This window comes from Orcinus orca, chromosome 12 (genome assembly GCF_937001465.1).
Source record: "Orcinus orca chromosome 12, mOrcOrc1.1, whole genome shotgun sequence".
Classification (NCBI taxonomy): Eukaryota; Metazoa; Chordata; class Mammalia; order Artiodactyla; family Delphinidae; genus Orcinus; species Orcinus orca.
In genome coordinates, this window is record NC_064570.1 from 48,706,769 (window position 1) to 48,723,641 (window position 16,873).

The window sequence follows — 16,873 nt, forward strand, 5'->3', positions numbered from 1 at the left end:
ACAGCAATCATAGAAGAAAAGGAAATAAAAGGAATCCAAATCGGAAAAGAGGTAGTAAATCTGTCACTGTTTGCAGATGACATGATACTGTACATAGAGAATCCTAAAGATGCTACCAGAAAACTATTAGAGCTAATCAATGAATTTGGTAAAGTAGCAGGATACAAAATTAATGCACAGAGATCTCTGGCATTCCTATACACTAATGATGAAAAATCTGAAAGTGAAATCAAGAAAACACTCCCATTTACCACTGCAACAAAAAGAATAAAATATCTAGGAATAAACCTACCTAAGGAGACAAAAGACCTGCATGCAGAAAATTATAAGACACTGATGAAAGAAATTAAAGATGATACAAATAGATGGAGAGATATACCATGTTCTTGGATTGGAAGAATCAACATTGTGAAAATGACTCTACTACCCAAAGCAATCTACAGATTCAATGCAATCCCTATCAAACTACCACTGGCATTTTTCACAGAACTAGAACAAAAAATTTCACAAGTTGTATGGAAACACAAAAGACCCCGAATAGCCAAAGCAATCTTGAGAATGAAAAACAGAGCTGGAGGAATCAGGCTCCCTGACTTCAGAGTATACTACAAAGCTACAGTAATCAAAACAGTATGGTACTGGCACAAAAACAGATCAATGGAACAAGATAGAAAGCCCAGAGATAAACCCACGCACATATGGTCACCTTATCTTTGATAAAGGAGGCAGAAATGTACAGTGGAGAAAGGACAGCCTCTTCAATAAGTGGTGCTGGGAAAACTGGACAGGTACATGTAAAAGTATGAGATTAGATCACTCCCTAACACCATACACAAAAATAAGCTCAAAATGGATTAAAGACCTAAATGTAAGGCCAGAAACTATCAAACTCTTAGAGGAAAACATAGGCAGAACACTCTATGACATAAATCACAGCAAGATCCTTTTTGACCCACCTCCTAGAGAAATGTAAATAAAAACTAAAATAAACAAATGGGACCTAATGAAACTTCAAAGCTTTTGCACAGCAAAGGAAACCATAAACAAGACCAAAAGACCACCCTCAGAATGGGAGAAAATATTTGCAAATGAAGCAACTGACAAAGGATTAATCTCCAAAATTTACAAGCAGCTCCTGCAGCTCAATAACAAAAAACAAACAACCCAATCCAAAAATGGGCAGAAGACCTAAATAGACATTTCTCCAGAAAAGATATACAGACTGCCAACAAACACATGAAAGAATGCTCAACATCATTAATCATTAGAGAAATGCAAATCAAAACTACAATGAGGTATCATCTCACACCAGTCAGAATGGCCATCATCAAAAAATCTAGAAACAGTAAATGCTGGAGAGGGTGTGGAGAAAAGGGAACACTCTTGCACTGCTGGTGGGAATGTGAATTGGTTCAGCCACTATGGAGAACAGCATGGAGGTTCTTTAAAAAACTACAAATAGAGCTACCATATGACCCAGCAATCCCACTACTGGGCATATACCCTGAGAAAACCATAATTCAAAAAGAGTCATGTACCACAGTGTTCATTGCAGCTCTATTTACAATAGTCTGGAGATGGAAACAACCTAAGTGTCCATCATCGGATGAATGGATAAAGAAGATGTGGCACATATATACAATGGAATATTACTAAGCCACAAAAGAAACGAAATTGAGCTATTTGTAATGTGGTGGATGGACCTAGAGTATGTCATATAGAGTGAAGTAAGTCAGAAAGAGAAAGACAAATACCGTATGCTAACACATACATATGGAATTTAAGGGGGAAAAAAATGTCATGAAGAACCTAGGGGTAAGACAGGAATAAAGACACAGACCTAATAGAGAATGGACTTGAGGATATGGGGAAGGGGAAGGGTAAGCTGTGACAAAGCGAGAGAGTGGCATGGACATATATACACTACCAAACGTAAAATAGATAGCTAGTGGGAAGCAGCCGCATAGCGTAGGGAGATCAGCTCGGTGCTTTGTGACCACCTAGAGGGGTGTGATAGGGTGGGAGGGCGGGAGATGCAAGAGAGAATTGATATGGGAACATATGTATATGTATAACTGATTCACTTTGTTATGAAGCAGAAACTAACACACCATTGTAAAGCAATTATACTCCAATAAAGATGTAAATAATAATAAATAAATAAATACATTTTAAAAAACCTATGCTTTCATACTAAACCAAAAAGAAAAAGAGTGATAAATTCCATCACTTTCTCATAAAAGACATCAAGAGAATGAAATAGCAAGTGACACAAGAGAAGATGTTTTCATCATATATAACCTTTAAATGGCTCATATCCAGTGTTCCTACAAATCAACCCTAACACAACAAATGGTAAATAGAAAGTGGGCAAGAGCATTGACTAGGCACTTCTCAGATGAGAAAAATCCAAAAGATAAACACGTGAAAAGGTGCATAAACTCTCAGTAACTGGGGAAAACATAAAACTGCAGTAAGTTATCACAATTTACCTACAAGAATTGCTAGATTTTTTAAAACTGACAGTACCGAGTGTTGTGAGGATGTGGAGCAGCAGCAGCCTCTTACACTGCTGAAAGGAGTATACATTAGTACAGTCGCTCTTGGAACAGTTTGACATCGTCTCCTAAAGTTCAAGCTGTGCATATCCTTAACCAAGCTATTCTCCTAAGTATATTTCCAACAGAAATGTGTAGAGTAAGACACATTTGTAAGACTTGTACATGAATGTTCATGTACAATGTTCATGTTATTCATAATAGCTTCAAACTGGAAACACTCATGTATATAACAGCAACATTAGAATGTGTAAATAAATTGCGGTGTAGTTATACAGTGGAATATCTTACAGCATTGAAAATGAACATCCTACGGTTACACAAAGCAACATGGATGAATGTTACAAATATGTTGACTGTAAAGGGTAAGACACAAAATAATAATACATATCATATGGTTCTATTCACATAAACTTCAAAAAGCAATAAAAACAGAACTACAGTGTTTAGAGTTATCTGCTTAAGGTGTGAAAGTATAAAGAAAAACAAGGAAATATGTATTGTAAGAGTCAGAATAATGGTTATCTTTGGGGAGAAAGGAAGCGAGGGTGACTGGGGAGGAGACCAAAGTGGGACAGTTCTGGGATTTTTATTTCTTATGTTAGCTTGCTAGGGGCTTAAATCATTGAGCTGCACAATTTTGTATACTTTTTTTCCTACATGTTTCATGTTGTACAATTGTAAAAAGGTTTAAAATTGTAGAGAGAATGCTGAGCAAACAGGTCAAAGAGGACAGATTTCATGTAAAAGTTTGTTTTTAAAGAATGGTGATGAGTAACACTTAAATGCAATGAGATTTATCCAAAACTTTCCATTTGGTAGTGATTAAAACTCAGTAAATACTAAATGCCTTCCTTCAGTAAACATTGTTTACCAGTAGGTAAGTACAGGCAGTCCTCACTTTGTATGGTAGTGTGGGACCAAAAAGAAAAAAAGATGACCATACAAGATAAAACTGTACAAAATGATCTTAATGATCAGTGGGAAAAAAATAACAGTTGTTCCATAATCTTTAAAAATTTTTGTCAAAACATTAAAAATTCTTCTATGTTGGTTATAAATATATAGGGAAATGAAAAAATTAGTAAAGCTAATATTAATTTAGTATAATGTAATATGAAACATTAGAAACAATTAGAATTATAGTGCTTTATTTCTTTGTAAAAACCTTAACCAAGAGTAGCTTGAACAGTGCTTTGCCTTTTCCTTGTATAACTTAGAAAAACAGAGCTAGTAGAGTAAGCATCTTTTCTGTCCCATGGTAAATTTTCTTACTCTTTTCTACTAAATTTGGATCAGCTTCCAACACTTTATCCTTTGCACTTTCAGTGTCATGAAATATCTCCAAGAATTCCTTTATTGTGAAGTTTTTTGCTGTTGTCACTTCTTCTGGGACATCTTCCTTTTTGTCACAACGACTTTCCTCATTTACATCAATAATTTCACCTTCACTAAATTCCTCTGACTGCATATCTGTGTCTCTCAAACAGTGGCAGTGACAACATTCCTGCAATCAGCTGTTTTTTCTGTTACTCAACTTATATTCAATTTGAATTTCACTCCAGTGTCATCATTTTTCCTTTCTGTGCCACACTTTTATCTTTGTTGGCCAGTTCCCTCTTTCAGTTACCATTTTGTAAAATTTCATATGAGTTTATCACTGGGAGGCAAGAAGGTAAACCAGCTACATGCTTTGCTGTCTGTAGGTGAACTGAGTAACAGATGAGAAGTGACCTATCACCAACAGACTTTGAAAAGAAGTGATGTGATTGGTCACTGAAATGATGTGCATCTCTTATTAACATAGTGACCTGTGAACTGTGAAGTGCCAGCAAAGAAGTTCGTATTTATGTAGTTACTCACACTTAGTATACTGTGGTAAGTGAAGTTGGAGCCATGTTGTTGGGGGACTGTTTAACGAATTGTGGAAGCTGAAATTTGTGCATATGGGAAGCCTGGGAAGTGAGGACTGACTGTAATACATAGAAGGTTGAGCCATTTGATCAATTAAATATTTGGTTGGTTTTGATTAGATTGAGGATGTAGGGCTACTTGGACTATCTGATTTCTGAGCTATTGAATGCCTGATACATTTTATGTGGAAGTGTAATTTTGATACTACTCTTGCAGTTTCTTTAATCCTTTTAGATACTTCCTTACAGAGGACCTTTCATACTAACTCTCTAGAACAAAACCCCTAGTTGTATAGTAAGTAAAATCAGTGGTTTTAGGAGAATAATAGTGATGATGATTATGAATTCACCATGAAGCAATTGACATTGAAAGTAAGTTTTTAAAAAAAAATTTTACATAATGTTGACATTCTAATAATTGAAGATAAAAATGGTTAACAAATCAACTTTGATTCATTTAGCCCGGTGACTCCATTTTCACCATCTTCATACTAGCAAATATTTTATTATTAAATGAAAAAGATAAGGTCTCACTCTGTGTTGGTCGAAACTGAAGTGTTAATTTATTGTTTGATTTCCTACAGGTGAACTGCCATAGAGGTTGATCTCAAGATGCCATTAGTGAAAAGAAACATCGATCCTAGGCACTTGTGCCACACAGCACTGCCTAGAGGAATTAAGAATGAACTGGAATGTGTAACCAATATTTCCTTGGCAAATATAATTAGACAACTAAGTAGCCTAAGTAAGTATTTTTACATCAATTAAAAATATTACTCGCTGGCTTCTCTGGTGGCGCAGTGGTTGAGAGTCCACCTGCCGATGCAGGGGACATGGGTTCGTGCCCCGGTCCGGGAAGATCCCACATGCCGCGGAGCGGCTGGGCCCGTGAGCCATGGCCGCTGAGCCTGCGCATCCGGAGCCTGCGCTCCGCAACGGGGGAGGCCACAACAGTGAGAGGCCCACGTACTGCAAAAAAATACTTACTCGTAAACCAGAATGTTATACTTTAGGGTATTAAGATGATACTCTTGTGATTAATTTGGAGGGGGGGGGATAGTTGATGAGAAGAGTACAAAGTTATCTTGAAAAATGTAGTCATTTTAAGTAAAATTAATGCGTTTTAGAATCATTTCTTCTTCCCCTGCATGTTTCCTCTGGGAAAGGGAAATAAGGATAGAATCTTTAGGAACAGAATCACATGATGGTTAAGAATTAATGAGATTGTTTTTAAAATATAATTCAGTCTGTAAAAGGTGGTGCTCAAGTTGTACTTTTGCTTGCTTGTTATCGCTATTTACTTTTTTCGAGGCTTAAACTATTTGTGTTTGGGGTTGCTAGTATCTCTCTCTTTATATACATATATATATATCTTACTAGCATAGGGAAATATTTTTTTATTACCAAATATCTAAAAGTGAAAGATGTGGAATAGTAACTAACTAGTCAGAGGATTTAGGTTAGTCAGGTGAGTTGTCTAAAGGACATTAGGATATCAGTCAAGTGCAGCATGATGGCAGACAGAAGGCAAGCAGGTTAGTCAGATAATAAAGGCCAGTGGAAGGGACAGGTTAGGGGAGGAGGAGACAGGCAGTATGTTTCCATTATAAGATTACATAACAGAGCTACTAGGTTAAGGAATTAAATAAATTATTTCCCATTTATTCTAAATGTAATATTAGAAAAATTTTTTTAAATATAGTTTATCTTTTGAATTGAAGGATTAGCTTTTTATTAGACATTTATATTTCATTTTAAAGATAAAACAAGATGGTTTTAGTCTACATATCTTCTCTAAGTAGTCCTAGATTTATCAGCCATACCCACCCACATAGGTTGGCTTTATAGGCAGGATTAGCTCCTCTTTTCTTTTCCTTTTAACTTTTGTCCTTTCTTTTTATAATTGACTACTTAGCACAAGGTAAAAAGATGTTGTTAATCTGATTTGTTTCAAGTGAGAGCATTTGGACATACACTTGTAGTCAGAGCAACATAAAAAGTTATATTTGAATATTCTTGGTGAGAGCACTAAATTTCTACATTGCCTATGAAATAGTTGTAGGAGTAAATTAAAAGACTGTTTCTTTGAGTTTAAGTGTATTATTTGTTGTCTCATTTGGTGGGGTTTTTTTTTCAGGTTAGTTATCAGCAGTGAATCATTAATGTATTGTTTACTTGTTTCTTCCTTGAGAAATTCAATATAAAGTGTACTTTGGAGACAAGTCAAAAGAAAAGGCCTAGAAAGTACATTAATATATGATTATCCATATTGTTTAAAGTCATTTGCTAGCACTAATCGGTTTTATGATCTGTTAGATTCTATTAACGTAACATAACTTCATATAAAATTCATATATTCTATATGTATATGGGTACATCAGCTTGTTAATATTAGAATACATGTTAAGAGCATAGAAATGACATTAATAAATTTGGTTAAAATATTTCTTTAAATTAAAATGAATATTAGATCTAATATAAACAACTTCTTTTAGGTATATTTTCAATGTAGAATTTAGAACTAATGTGTGTCAGTTTTGCAGTACTAACCTGTTTCTTACATAATCTGAAGGTGAAAATTTAAGGAATTTTCAAGTTTAATACAGAAAGTCCATATAAGCAACATCTGTCAGCAAGCACATGGTCATGTTGTAGCCAGACTGAAAATAGAAATACATTGTAAAGATATAACTAAATTAGGTTTTGGGTACTTCAAACTTGGAATCAGAGACTATAGAGGCATGTTCTAAGCAGTTTGTAGAGATTTAAAAAAAGAAAAAAGAAAAAGCATAAAATATTGTAGCAAGGTGTAACAATAGTTTACCACTCCAGAATTAAGCTCTCTGGCAGCTTTCCCACGTGACATAGTTGAGAACCTGGAATTAAATTTAAAAGACCTCTAGATAGCCAGAATAAACAAGCCCAAGCACTAAAGACCATGCACATAAAATAACCAGTTGATCCCTCTCCCAACTTATTTACTTTTACTTTGGTAATTCAGACAGGGTTTATGATGTGGTTTCCAAACGTTAATGTTTCAGAGCATTAAAAGAGGAGATATGGGGCGGGGGTGGGGGGTGGGGAGATAATAGAAGCAAGCAGTACTGAAGCCAACCAAAAGATATAGTTTATAGCAAAGGAAGAAGTGACATAAGGGAAAAAGCAACATAAAAACTGGAAAGAGGCCATTTAATGTAAAAGCAAATATTCTTATACATTTCAAAGCTGTTGTTTCTCATAATCAATTCATGACTATAAGTCCTCAATAAAAGGTTAAATTATGTTTAATTTTTATTTAAGAAGACAGGGAAGCTTAGAGTAGATTTTACATTTGTTTCCATCCAAAATAGTTAAAATAATAATTAATGCATTAAATAATTTCTGAATTACTTAGAAAGCTAGGCTATTCAGAATGGTTCTAGGTAATTCAGATTTTCACTTTGGTACTATTCCTAACACCAAAAGTGCTATTGCACACAGCAGTGAAGGTCAACTCCAGAGTTCATCATTGCTTGGAGCTGCACATCGTCCTGACCTCTTCCTTGCAAAAATATGCATCTGGTTCAGTTGTTTTTCCTAGCGGAACACAATTCTGTTTTATAATAGATAATTACTGAAAACATAGAATTCACTTTATTTAAATTTCTTTTGCTATACCAAAAGTTTCCCCATTTTATTGCCATCTTATTTAACAACCATTGGGACTCTAATTACCTGAGAGATCTTTTACATTTTCTTTTCCCAAGGCCTTTCTCTTATTGAATATGGTCAGTTCATGCTACCAAGATGAGCTGATAGAGCCTACTTCTTGTTCTCAATCATAGAAAATTTGACAGATAGATAGGAAAGTAGATGGGTGAGAGGGTGGATAAATAGATTGGCTCTATAAGACTAATTAGATAATAGATAGACAATGGACAGATAACACTGAATATTTTGCTGTGTGATAAAGGTACATGTTTCTTGTCCAAAAAGAACATACCCCATTTAGTTGAAGAGTCTAATATTATGAATTCTGTGAGTTTCAAACAGTGTGAGCATGTATATAATTAAAATCAGGAGTTTTAGATTATAGGAACTGAGAAAAGGGAGATAGGCATAGGTGAAGTCATTAGAGGAGGCTTGCTGAATGAAATATGAATTGAATTGGGCCTTTAAGGAACAAAAGAATTTGGAAACTGGAGATGAATGAAGAAGGAAGGCATTTCAACTTGCATGTAGAAGTAGGCAGATGCATGGAGGCAAAAATAAATATATGAGGGGGATTAAAGGGACAAATGATATTAGACATGTAAGGTGGAGCTTGATTATGGAGGACAGTGTTAGCTGAGAGGATTTAGATTTTAACATCAGAGGTAATGAGACCTCATAGATTCTTGAGTAGAGACATAGTATAATAAATGTAAGGTTAGTTGAAATTCAGATCATACACAATTAGTTTTACATTGTGAACTTTATTCCTTTCACCTGTCTCTGGGAGGGAAGGAGGAGGTAGATGTGGAAAGTAAGAAGGAATATGAAAAGAGAACAGATGGGGTTGTTTATCTTACCCACTGCAGTGCTTTGGTGCTTAAACCTGAGGTGGGGAAAGTGTAAACTCTTTTTAAAAAATCTGTTAAAAAAAAGAAAAATCTGTGGGCCCTCTTTCCAGAAAAATGCAAATGCATTAAAAATCTGCATGTAATTTCAGGTGGTATACAGACTATAACTTAAAGATCCGTGTATTAAACTAAGTTCTTTTAGGTTTAAAATTGTCTCTTCCATCTCTGTATCCCTAACATTTGATGAATAAATGTATGGAATGCTTCCCTTATCTGCCAGAGAAACTCTGTGCCTCTGGAAGTGTCTCTAATACCATCCCACACCCAAACGTTTAGATGCTTCTTTCTCTGTGCTTTGTGACTTTTACGTCGTTTTATAGTAAGAGCTGCCTGTTGTTGAGCCCCTATCCTGTATCAGGTACTCTACAATTGCACCCCATCCTCTCCTTCTTTTTTCTCCTTTTCTTATAACTTCTTTGAAGGAGATATTTTTATTCCTGTTTTATGGGTGAGGAAATTGATGTCAAGGCCTCAAAGTGAATGGAACAAAGATTTGGACTTATTTATTAAATTGGTTTTCACGTTTATTTAAATATTTGTTTCTCCCTCTGTTCAAAACCCGTCAGTGGCAGAGAACTTCGTCCAATCATTTTTATATCTCCAGGATCTGGTACACAGTCTGGCACATAAGACATTCCCAGTCATTTTGGCTTAAAGAATATATGTGAGCGAATGAATATATACAAAATTATCCTTTTTCTCTTAATTTATTATAGAGAGATTAAAGTTATGATTTTTTTCCTAAAGATTATAAAATCTTCTAGGACAGGTATTTTATGTTTTATTTCTTGGTGTCTTCAGTAAGAAATACACCTACCAGGCACAGGGTGAGCCCTCAGTAAACCTTTGTTGATTTAACTGATAATATATTGAAGTGCTTTGAAAAAAAGACAGCCATTGTTCAAATGTAAACTGGTGGGATTAATGAATTCATTCTATAAGTATTTAGTACCCTGTTACAGGACTCTATAGAGCTTACTGTTGAGCTACATTTAACCTAGACTGTACGCTTGGGTCTAAAATGTCTTGATTTAGGAAGACCATCAATTTTTTTTTATTCAAAGGTATAGATAGTGATTGACTTATCTTTATATTGTGAGCATTTATTTATATGTTCTAAATACACTTGAACATTTTAAAATTATAGGTCATCTAAAACTTCTCCCTGGCTTATTTACTAGATAGAAATTTTTATTTCTCCTTTTAGAATGGGATTATTTTGGCTTATTCTTTACAGTAATGGAAATTTACATGACTAGAGGAATTCAGTGATTTTAGATTTATGATGTTTTAAGAAACTAGAATGAGAGAAAATATAAAATATCTCTCATAAATTTTCAGGATCTGTATTTTGGGTGTACCTGAGATTAGGTCATCTACTAGGTTTATGAAATATCTTGGATTCTGCCACTTGGCCTGAAATTCGGTTCTAGTGTACAGTCTGTTTATGACTGCTGAATTGGGATTAGAGATGTATTATTTATGTGTACTTTACATTATAACCTCTCTAACCCTCAACAGGTGTAGATAGGGATAAAGCAGGAGAGTATTTCCTTAGCCACAAGTCACCTACCAGGAAGTGGTAGAGCTAGTATCTAAAACTGTATTTCCCAGGGTTTGTGTTTTCTTCTCACTCTGTCACAGTTGGATTACTTTAGGATGGGTTTAAAATTTAAACTACTTTCAAGTAAATACCAAATTCATTGGGGCAGCGTTTTTAAATGTTAAATTGTTTGATATTTATCTCAGATAACATTAACTTTTATGGTATATGCTTCATTTTTGCTTAGGTAAATATGCTGAAGATATATTTGGAGAATTATTCAATGAGGCACATAGTTTTTCCTTCAGAGTTAACTCATTACAAGAACGTGTGGACCGTTTATCTGTTAGTGTTACACAGCTTGATCCTAAAGAAGAAGAATGTAAGTTTATTCATGTTATATTTTCTTTCACATGTATGTTTTTGGTTAGGTGGGATGAGTGATATATTTAAGAACACTATTATACATGAATTTATTAAAAAAAAACAACTGGGAGAAATGTGCTTCAATTAATGAAAGAAACATACACACACACACACACACACACACAAAACATGAATTTACTACACCTCGGGGGGCAGGGGGAGACCTTCAAGATGGCAGAGGAGTAAGACGTGGAGATCACCTTCTTCTCCACAAATACATCGGAAATACATCTACGTGTGGAACAACTCCTACAGAACACCTACTGAACGCTGGCAGAAAACCTCAGACCTCCCAAAAGGCAAGAAACTCCCCATGTACCTGGGTAGGGCAAAAGAAAAAAGAAAAGACAGACAAAAGAATAGGGACGAGATTTGCCCCTCTGGGAGGGAGCTGTGAAGGAGGCAAACTTTCCACACACTAGGAAGCCCCTTCACTGGAGGAGATGAGGGGTGGGCGGGGGGGTGAAGCTTCAGAGCCACGGAGGAGAATGCAGCAACAGGGGTGCAGAGGGCAAAGCGGAGAGATTCCCGCACAGAGAATCAGTGTCAACCAGCACTCACCAGCCTGAGAGGCTTGTCTGCTCACCCGCCAGCACAGGTGGGGGCTGGGAGCTGAGGCTTGGGCTTTGGAGGTCAGATCCGAGGGAGAGGACTGGGGTTGGCTGCGTGAACACAGCCTGAAGGGGCTAGTGTGCCACATCTAGCTGGGAGGGAGTCTGGGAAAAAGTCTGGAGCTGCAGAAGAGGCAAGAGACCATTGTTTCGGGGTGTGCGAGGAGAGGGGATTCAGAGCACCACGTAAACGAACTCCAGAGATGGGCGCAAGCCGCGGCTATCAGCACGGACGCCAGAGATGGGCATGAGATGCTAAGGCTGCTGCTGCAGCCACCAAGAAGCCTTCGTACAAGCACAGGTCACTATCCACACCTCCCCTCCCAGGAGCCTCTGCAGCCTGCCACTGCCAGGGTCCCGTGATCCAGGGACAACTTCCCCAGGAGAACACACAGCATGCCTCAGCCTGTTGCAACGTCATGCCAGTCTCTGCTGCTGCAGGCTCGCCCTGCATTCCGTAGCCCTCCCTCCCAGTGGCCTGAGTGAGCCACAGCCCCTTAATCAGCTGCTGCTTTAACCACATGCTGTCTGGGTGGGGAACAGATGCCTTCAGATGACCTATACGCAGGAGCGGGTCCAAATCCAAAGCTGAACCCCAGGAGCTCTGCAAACAAACAAGAGAAAGGGAAATCTCTCCCAGCAGCCTCATGAGCAGTAAATTAAATCTCCACAATCAACTTGACATACCCTGAACCTGTGGAATACCGGAATAGACAACGAATCATCCCAAAATTGAGGCAGTGGACTTTGGGAGGAACTATAGACTTGGGGTTTGCTTTCTACATCTAATTTGTTTCTGGTTTTATGTTTATCTCAGTTTAGTATTTAGAGCTTATTAACATTGGTAGATTTGTTTATTGATTTGGTTGCTCTCTTCCTTTTTTTTCTTAATATATGTATTTTTTTTCCTTTTTTTCTGAGTGTCTATGTCTGTGCTTCTTTGTGTGATTTTGTCTGTATAGCTTTGCTTTTACCATTTGTCCTAGGGTTCTGCCCGTTTTTTTTTGTTTGTTTTTATTTTGTCATATAGTTTTTAGCACTTATCATTGGTAGATTTGTTTTTTGGCTTCGTTGCTCTCTTCTTTCTTTCTTTTTTCTATTACTTTTTTTTTTTTTTTTTTTTTTGTGGTACACGGGCCTCTCACTGCTGTGGCCTCTCCCATTGCGGAGCACAGGCTCCGGACGCGCAGGCTTAGTGGCCACGGCTCACGGGCCCAGCCGCTCCGCGGCATGTGGGATCTTCCCGGACCGGGGCACAAACCCGCGTCCCCTATATCAGCAGGCGGACTCAACCACTGCGCCAGCAGGGAAGCCCTGCTTTTTTATTTTTAATAATAATTTTTTAATTTTAATAACTTTATTTTATTTTTATTTTATCTTTATTTCTTTTTTTTTTTCCTCCCTTTTATTCTGAGCTGTGTGGCTGACAGGATCTTGATGCTCCAGCCAGGTGTCAGGCTTGAGCCTCTGAGGTGGGAGAGCCAAGTTCAGGACATTGGTCCATCAGAGACCTCACAGCCCCACATAATATCAGTGAAAGCTCTCCCATAGATCTCCATCTCAACGTTAAGACCCAGCTCCACTCAAGGACCAGCAGGCTACAGTGCTGGGCACCCTATACCAAACAACTAGCAGGACAGGAACACAACGCCACCCATGAGCAGAGAGGCTGCCTAAAATCATAATAAGGTCACAGACACCCCAAAACACACCAATGGACTCAGTCCTGCCCACCAGAAAGGCAAGATCCAGCCTCATCCACCAAAACACAGACACAAGTCCCCCCCCACCAGGAAGCCTACACAGCCCACTGAACCAACCTTACCCACTGGGAGCAGACACCAAAAACAACAGGAACTACGAACCTGCAACCTGCAAAAAGGAGACCACAAACACAGTAACTTAAGCAAAATGATAAGACAGATAAATACACGGCAGATGAAGGAGCAACGTAAAAACCCACCAGACCAAACAAATGAAGAGGAAATAGGCAGTCTACCTGAAAAAGAATGCACAGTAATGAGAGTAAAGATGATCCAAAATCTTGCAAATAGAATGGAGAAAATACAAGAAATGTTTAAAAAGGACCTGGAAGAACTAAAGAGCAAACAAACAATGATGAACAACACAATAAATGAAATTAAAAATTCTCTAGAAGGAATCAGTAGCAGAATAACTGAGGCAGAAGAACAGATAAGTGACCTGGAAGACAAAATAGTGGAAATAACTACCAAAGAGTAGAATAAAGAAAAAGAATGAAAAGAATTGAGGACAGTCTCAGAGACCTCTGGGACAACATTAAACGCACCAACATTCGAATTATAGGGGTCCCAGAAGAAGAAGAGAAAAGAGAGGGACTGAGAATATATTTGAAGAGACTATAGTTGTAAACTTCCCTAACATGGGAAAGGAAATAGTCAAGTCCAGGAAGTGCAGAGAGTCCCATACAGGATAAATCCAAGGAGGAACATGCCAAGACACATATTAATCAAACTATTAAAAATTAAATACAAAGAAAAAAAAGCAGCAAAGGAGAAGCAACAAATAACATACAAGGGAATCCCGATAAGGTTAACAGCTGATCTTTCAGCAGGAACTCTACAAGCCAGAAGGTAGTGACAGGACATATTTAAAGTGATGAAAGGGAAAAATCTACAACAAAGATTATCCAGCAAGGATCTCATTCATATTCAATGGAGAAATTAAAACCATTACAGACCAGCAAAAGCTAAGAGAATTCAGCACCACCAAACCAGCTTTACAACAAATGCTAAAGGAGCTTCTCTAGGCAGTAAACACAAGAGAAGGAAAATACCAACAAAACAATCAAGAAAATGATAATAGGAACATAGATATAGATAACTATATTAAATGTAAATGGATTAAATGCTCCAACCAAAAGACATAGACTGGTTGAATGGATACAAAAACAAGACCCGTATATATGCTGTCTACAAGAAACCTACTTCAGACCTAGGGACATATACAGACTGAAAGGGGTTGGAAAAAGATATTCCATACAAATGGAAATAAAAAGAAAGCTGGAGTAGCAATTCTCATATCAGACAAAGTAGACTTTAAAATATAAACTATTACAAGAGACAAAGAAGGATGCTACATAATGATCAAGGGATCAATCCAAGAAGAAGATATAACAATTGTAAATATTTATGCACCCAAAAGAGGAGCATCTCAATACATAAGGCAAATGCTAACAGCCATAAAAGGGGAAATCGACCGTAACACAATAAAATTAGGAGACTTTAACACCCCACTTTCACCAATGGACAGGTCATCCAAAATGAACATAAATAATGAAACCCAAGCCTTAAACGACACACTAGACCAGTAGGACTTAACTGATATTTATAGGACATTCCATCCAAAAACTACAGAATACACTTTCTTCTCAAGTGCTCATGGAACATTCTCCAGGATAGATCATATCTTGGGTCACAAATCAAGGCTTGGTCAATTTAAGAAAATTAAAATTGTATCAAGTATCTTTTCTGACTACAATGCTATGTGACTAGATATCAATTACAGGAAAAGACCTGTAAAAAATACAAACACACGGAGGCTAAACAATAAACTACTTAATAATGAAGTGACCACTGAAGAAATCAAAGATGAAATCAAAAAATACCTAGAAACAAATGACAGTGGAGACACGATGACCCAAAACCTATGGGATGCAGCAAAAGCAGTTCTAAGAGGGAAGTTTATAGCAATACAATCCTACCTTAAGAAACAAGAAACATCTCAAATAAACAACCTAACCTTCCACCTAAAGCAATTAGAGAAAGAAGAACAAAAAACCCCCAAAGTTAGCAGAAGGAAAGAAATCATAAAGATCAGATCAGAAATAAATGAAAAAGAAATGAAGGAAACAACAGCAAAGATCAATAAAACTAAAACCTGGTTCTTTGAGAAGATAAACAAAATTGATAAACCATTAGCCAGACTCATCAAGAAAAAAAGGGAGCAGACTCAAATCAATAGAATTAAAAATGAAAAAGGAGAAGTAACAACTGACACTGCAGAAATACAAAAGATCCTGAGAGATTACTACAAGCAACTCTATGCCAATAAAATGGACAACCTGGAAGAAATGGACAAATACTTAGAAATGCACAACCTGCCAAGACTGAATCAGGAAGAAAGAGAAAATATGAACAGACCAATCACAAGCACTGAAATTGAGACTGTGATTAAAAATCTGCCAACAAACAAAAGCCCAGGACCAGATGGCTTCACAGGCGAATTCTATCAAACATTTAGAGGAGAGCTAACACCTATCCTTCTCAAACTCTTCCAAAATATATCAGAGGGAGGAACACTCCCAAACTCATTCTACGAGGCCACCATCACCCTGATACCAAAACCAGACAAAGATGTCACAAAGAAAGAAAACTACAGGCCAGTATCACTGATGAACATAGATGCAAAAATCATCAACAAAATACTAGCAAACAGAATCCAACAGCACATTAAAAGGATCATACACCATGATCAAGTGGGGTTTATTCCAGGAATGCAAGGATTCTTCAATATATGCAAAACAATCAATGTGATACACCATATTAACAAATTGAAGGAGAAAAACCATATGATCATCTCAATAGATGCAGAGAAAGCTTTCGACAAAATTCAACACCCATTTATTTTAAAAACCCTGCAGAAAGTAGGCATAGAGGGAACTTTCTTCAACATAATAAAGGCCATATATGACAAACCCACAGCCAACACTGTCCTCAATGGTGAAAAACTGAAACCATTTCCACTTAGATCAGGAATAAGACAAGGTTGCCCACTCTCACCACTATTATTCAACATAGTTTTGCAAGTTTTAGCCACAGCAATCAGAGAAGAAAAAGAAATAAAAGGAATCCAAATTGGAAAAGAAGAAGTAAAGCTGTCACTGTTTGCAGATGACATGGTACTATACATAGAGAATGCCAAAGATGCTACCAGAAAACTATTAGAGCTAATCAATGAATCTGGTAAAGTAGCAGGATACAAAATTTATGCACAGAAATCTCTGGTATTCCTATACACTAATGATGAAAAATCTGAAAATGAAATCAAGAAAACACTCCCATTTACCATTGCAACAAAAAGAATAAAATACCTAGGAATAAACCTACCTAAGGAGACAAAAGATCTGTATGCAGAAAATTACAAAACACTGATGAAAGAAATTAAAGATGATACAAACAGG

At 36.9% G+C, this 16,873-nt stretch overlaps 1 protein-coding gene across 4 annotated transcripts in view; it reads left to right on the forward strand.

The window, feature by feature from the left end:
- WASF1 (WASP family member 1) overlaps positions 1-16,873 on the forward strand; it is a 94,336-nt gene that overhangs the window by 62,590 nt on the left and 14,873 nt on the right. For all 4 annotated transcript variants that reach the window (XM_033418667.2, XM_033418665.2, XM_033418666.2 and 1 more), the window contains 2 exons: positions 5,056-5,216; positions 10,863-10,997. In XM_033418667.2, coding sequence (XP_033274558.1) covers positions 5,084-5,216; positions 10,863-10,997 — 268 coding nt within the window. In that variant the 5' untranslated portion in view covers positions 5,056-5,083. The remainder of the gene's footprint in view (positions 1-5,055; positions 5,217-10,862; positions 10,998-16,873) is intronic.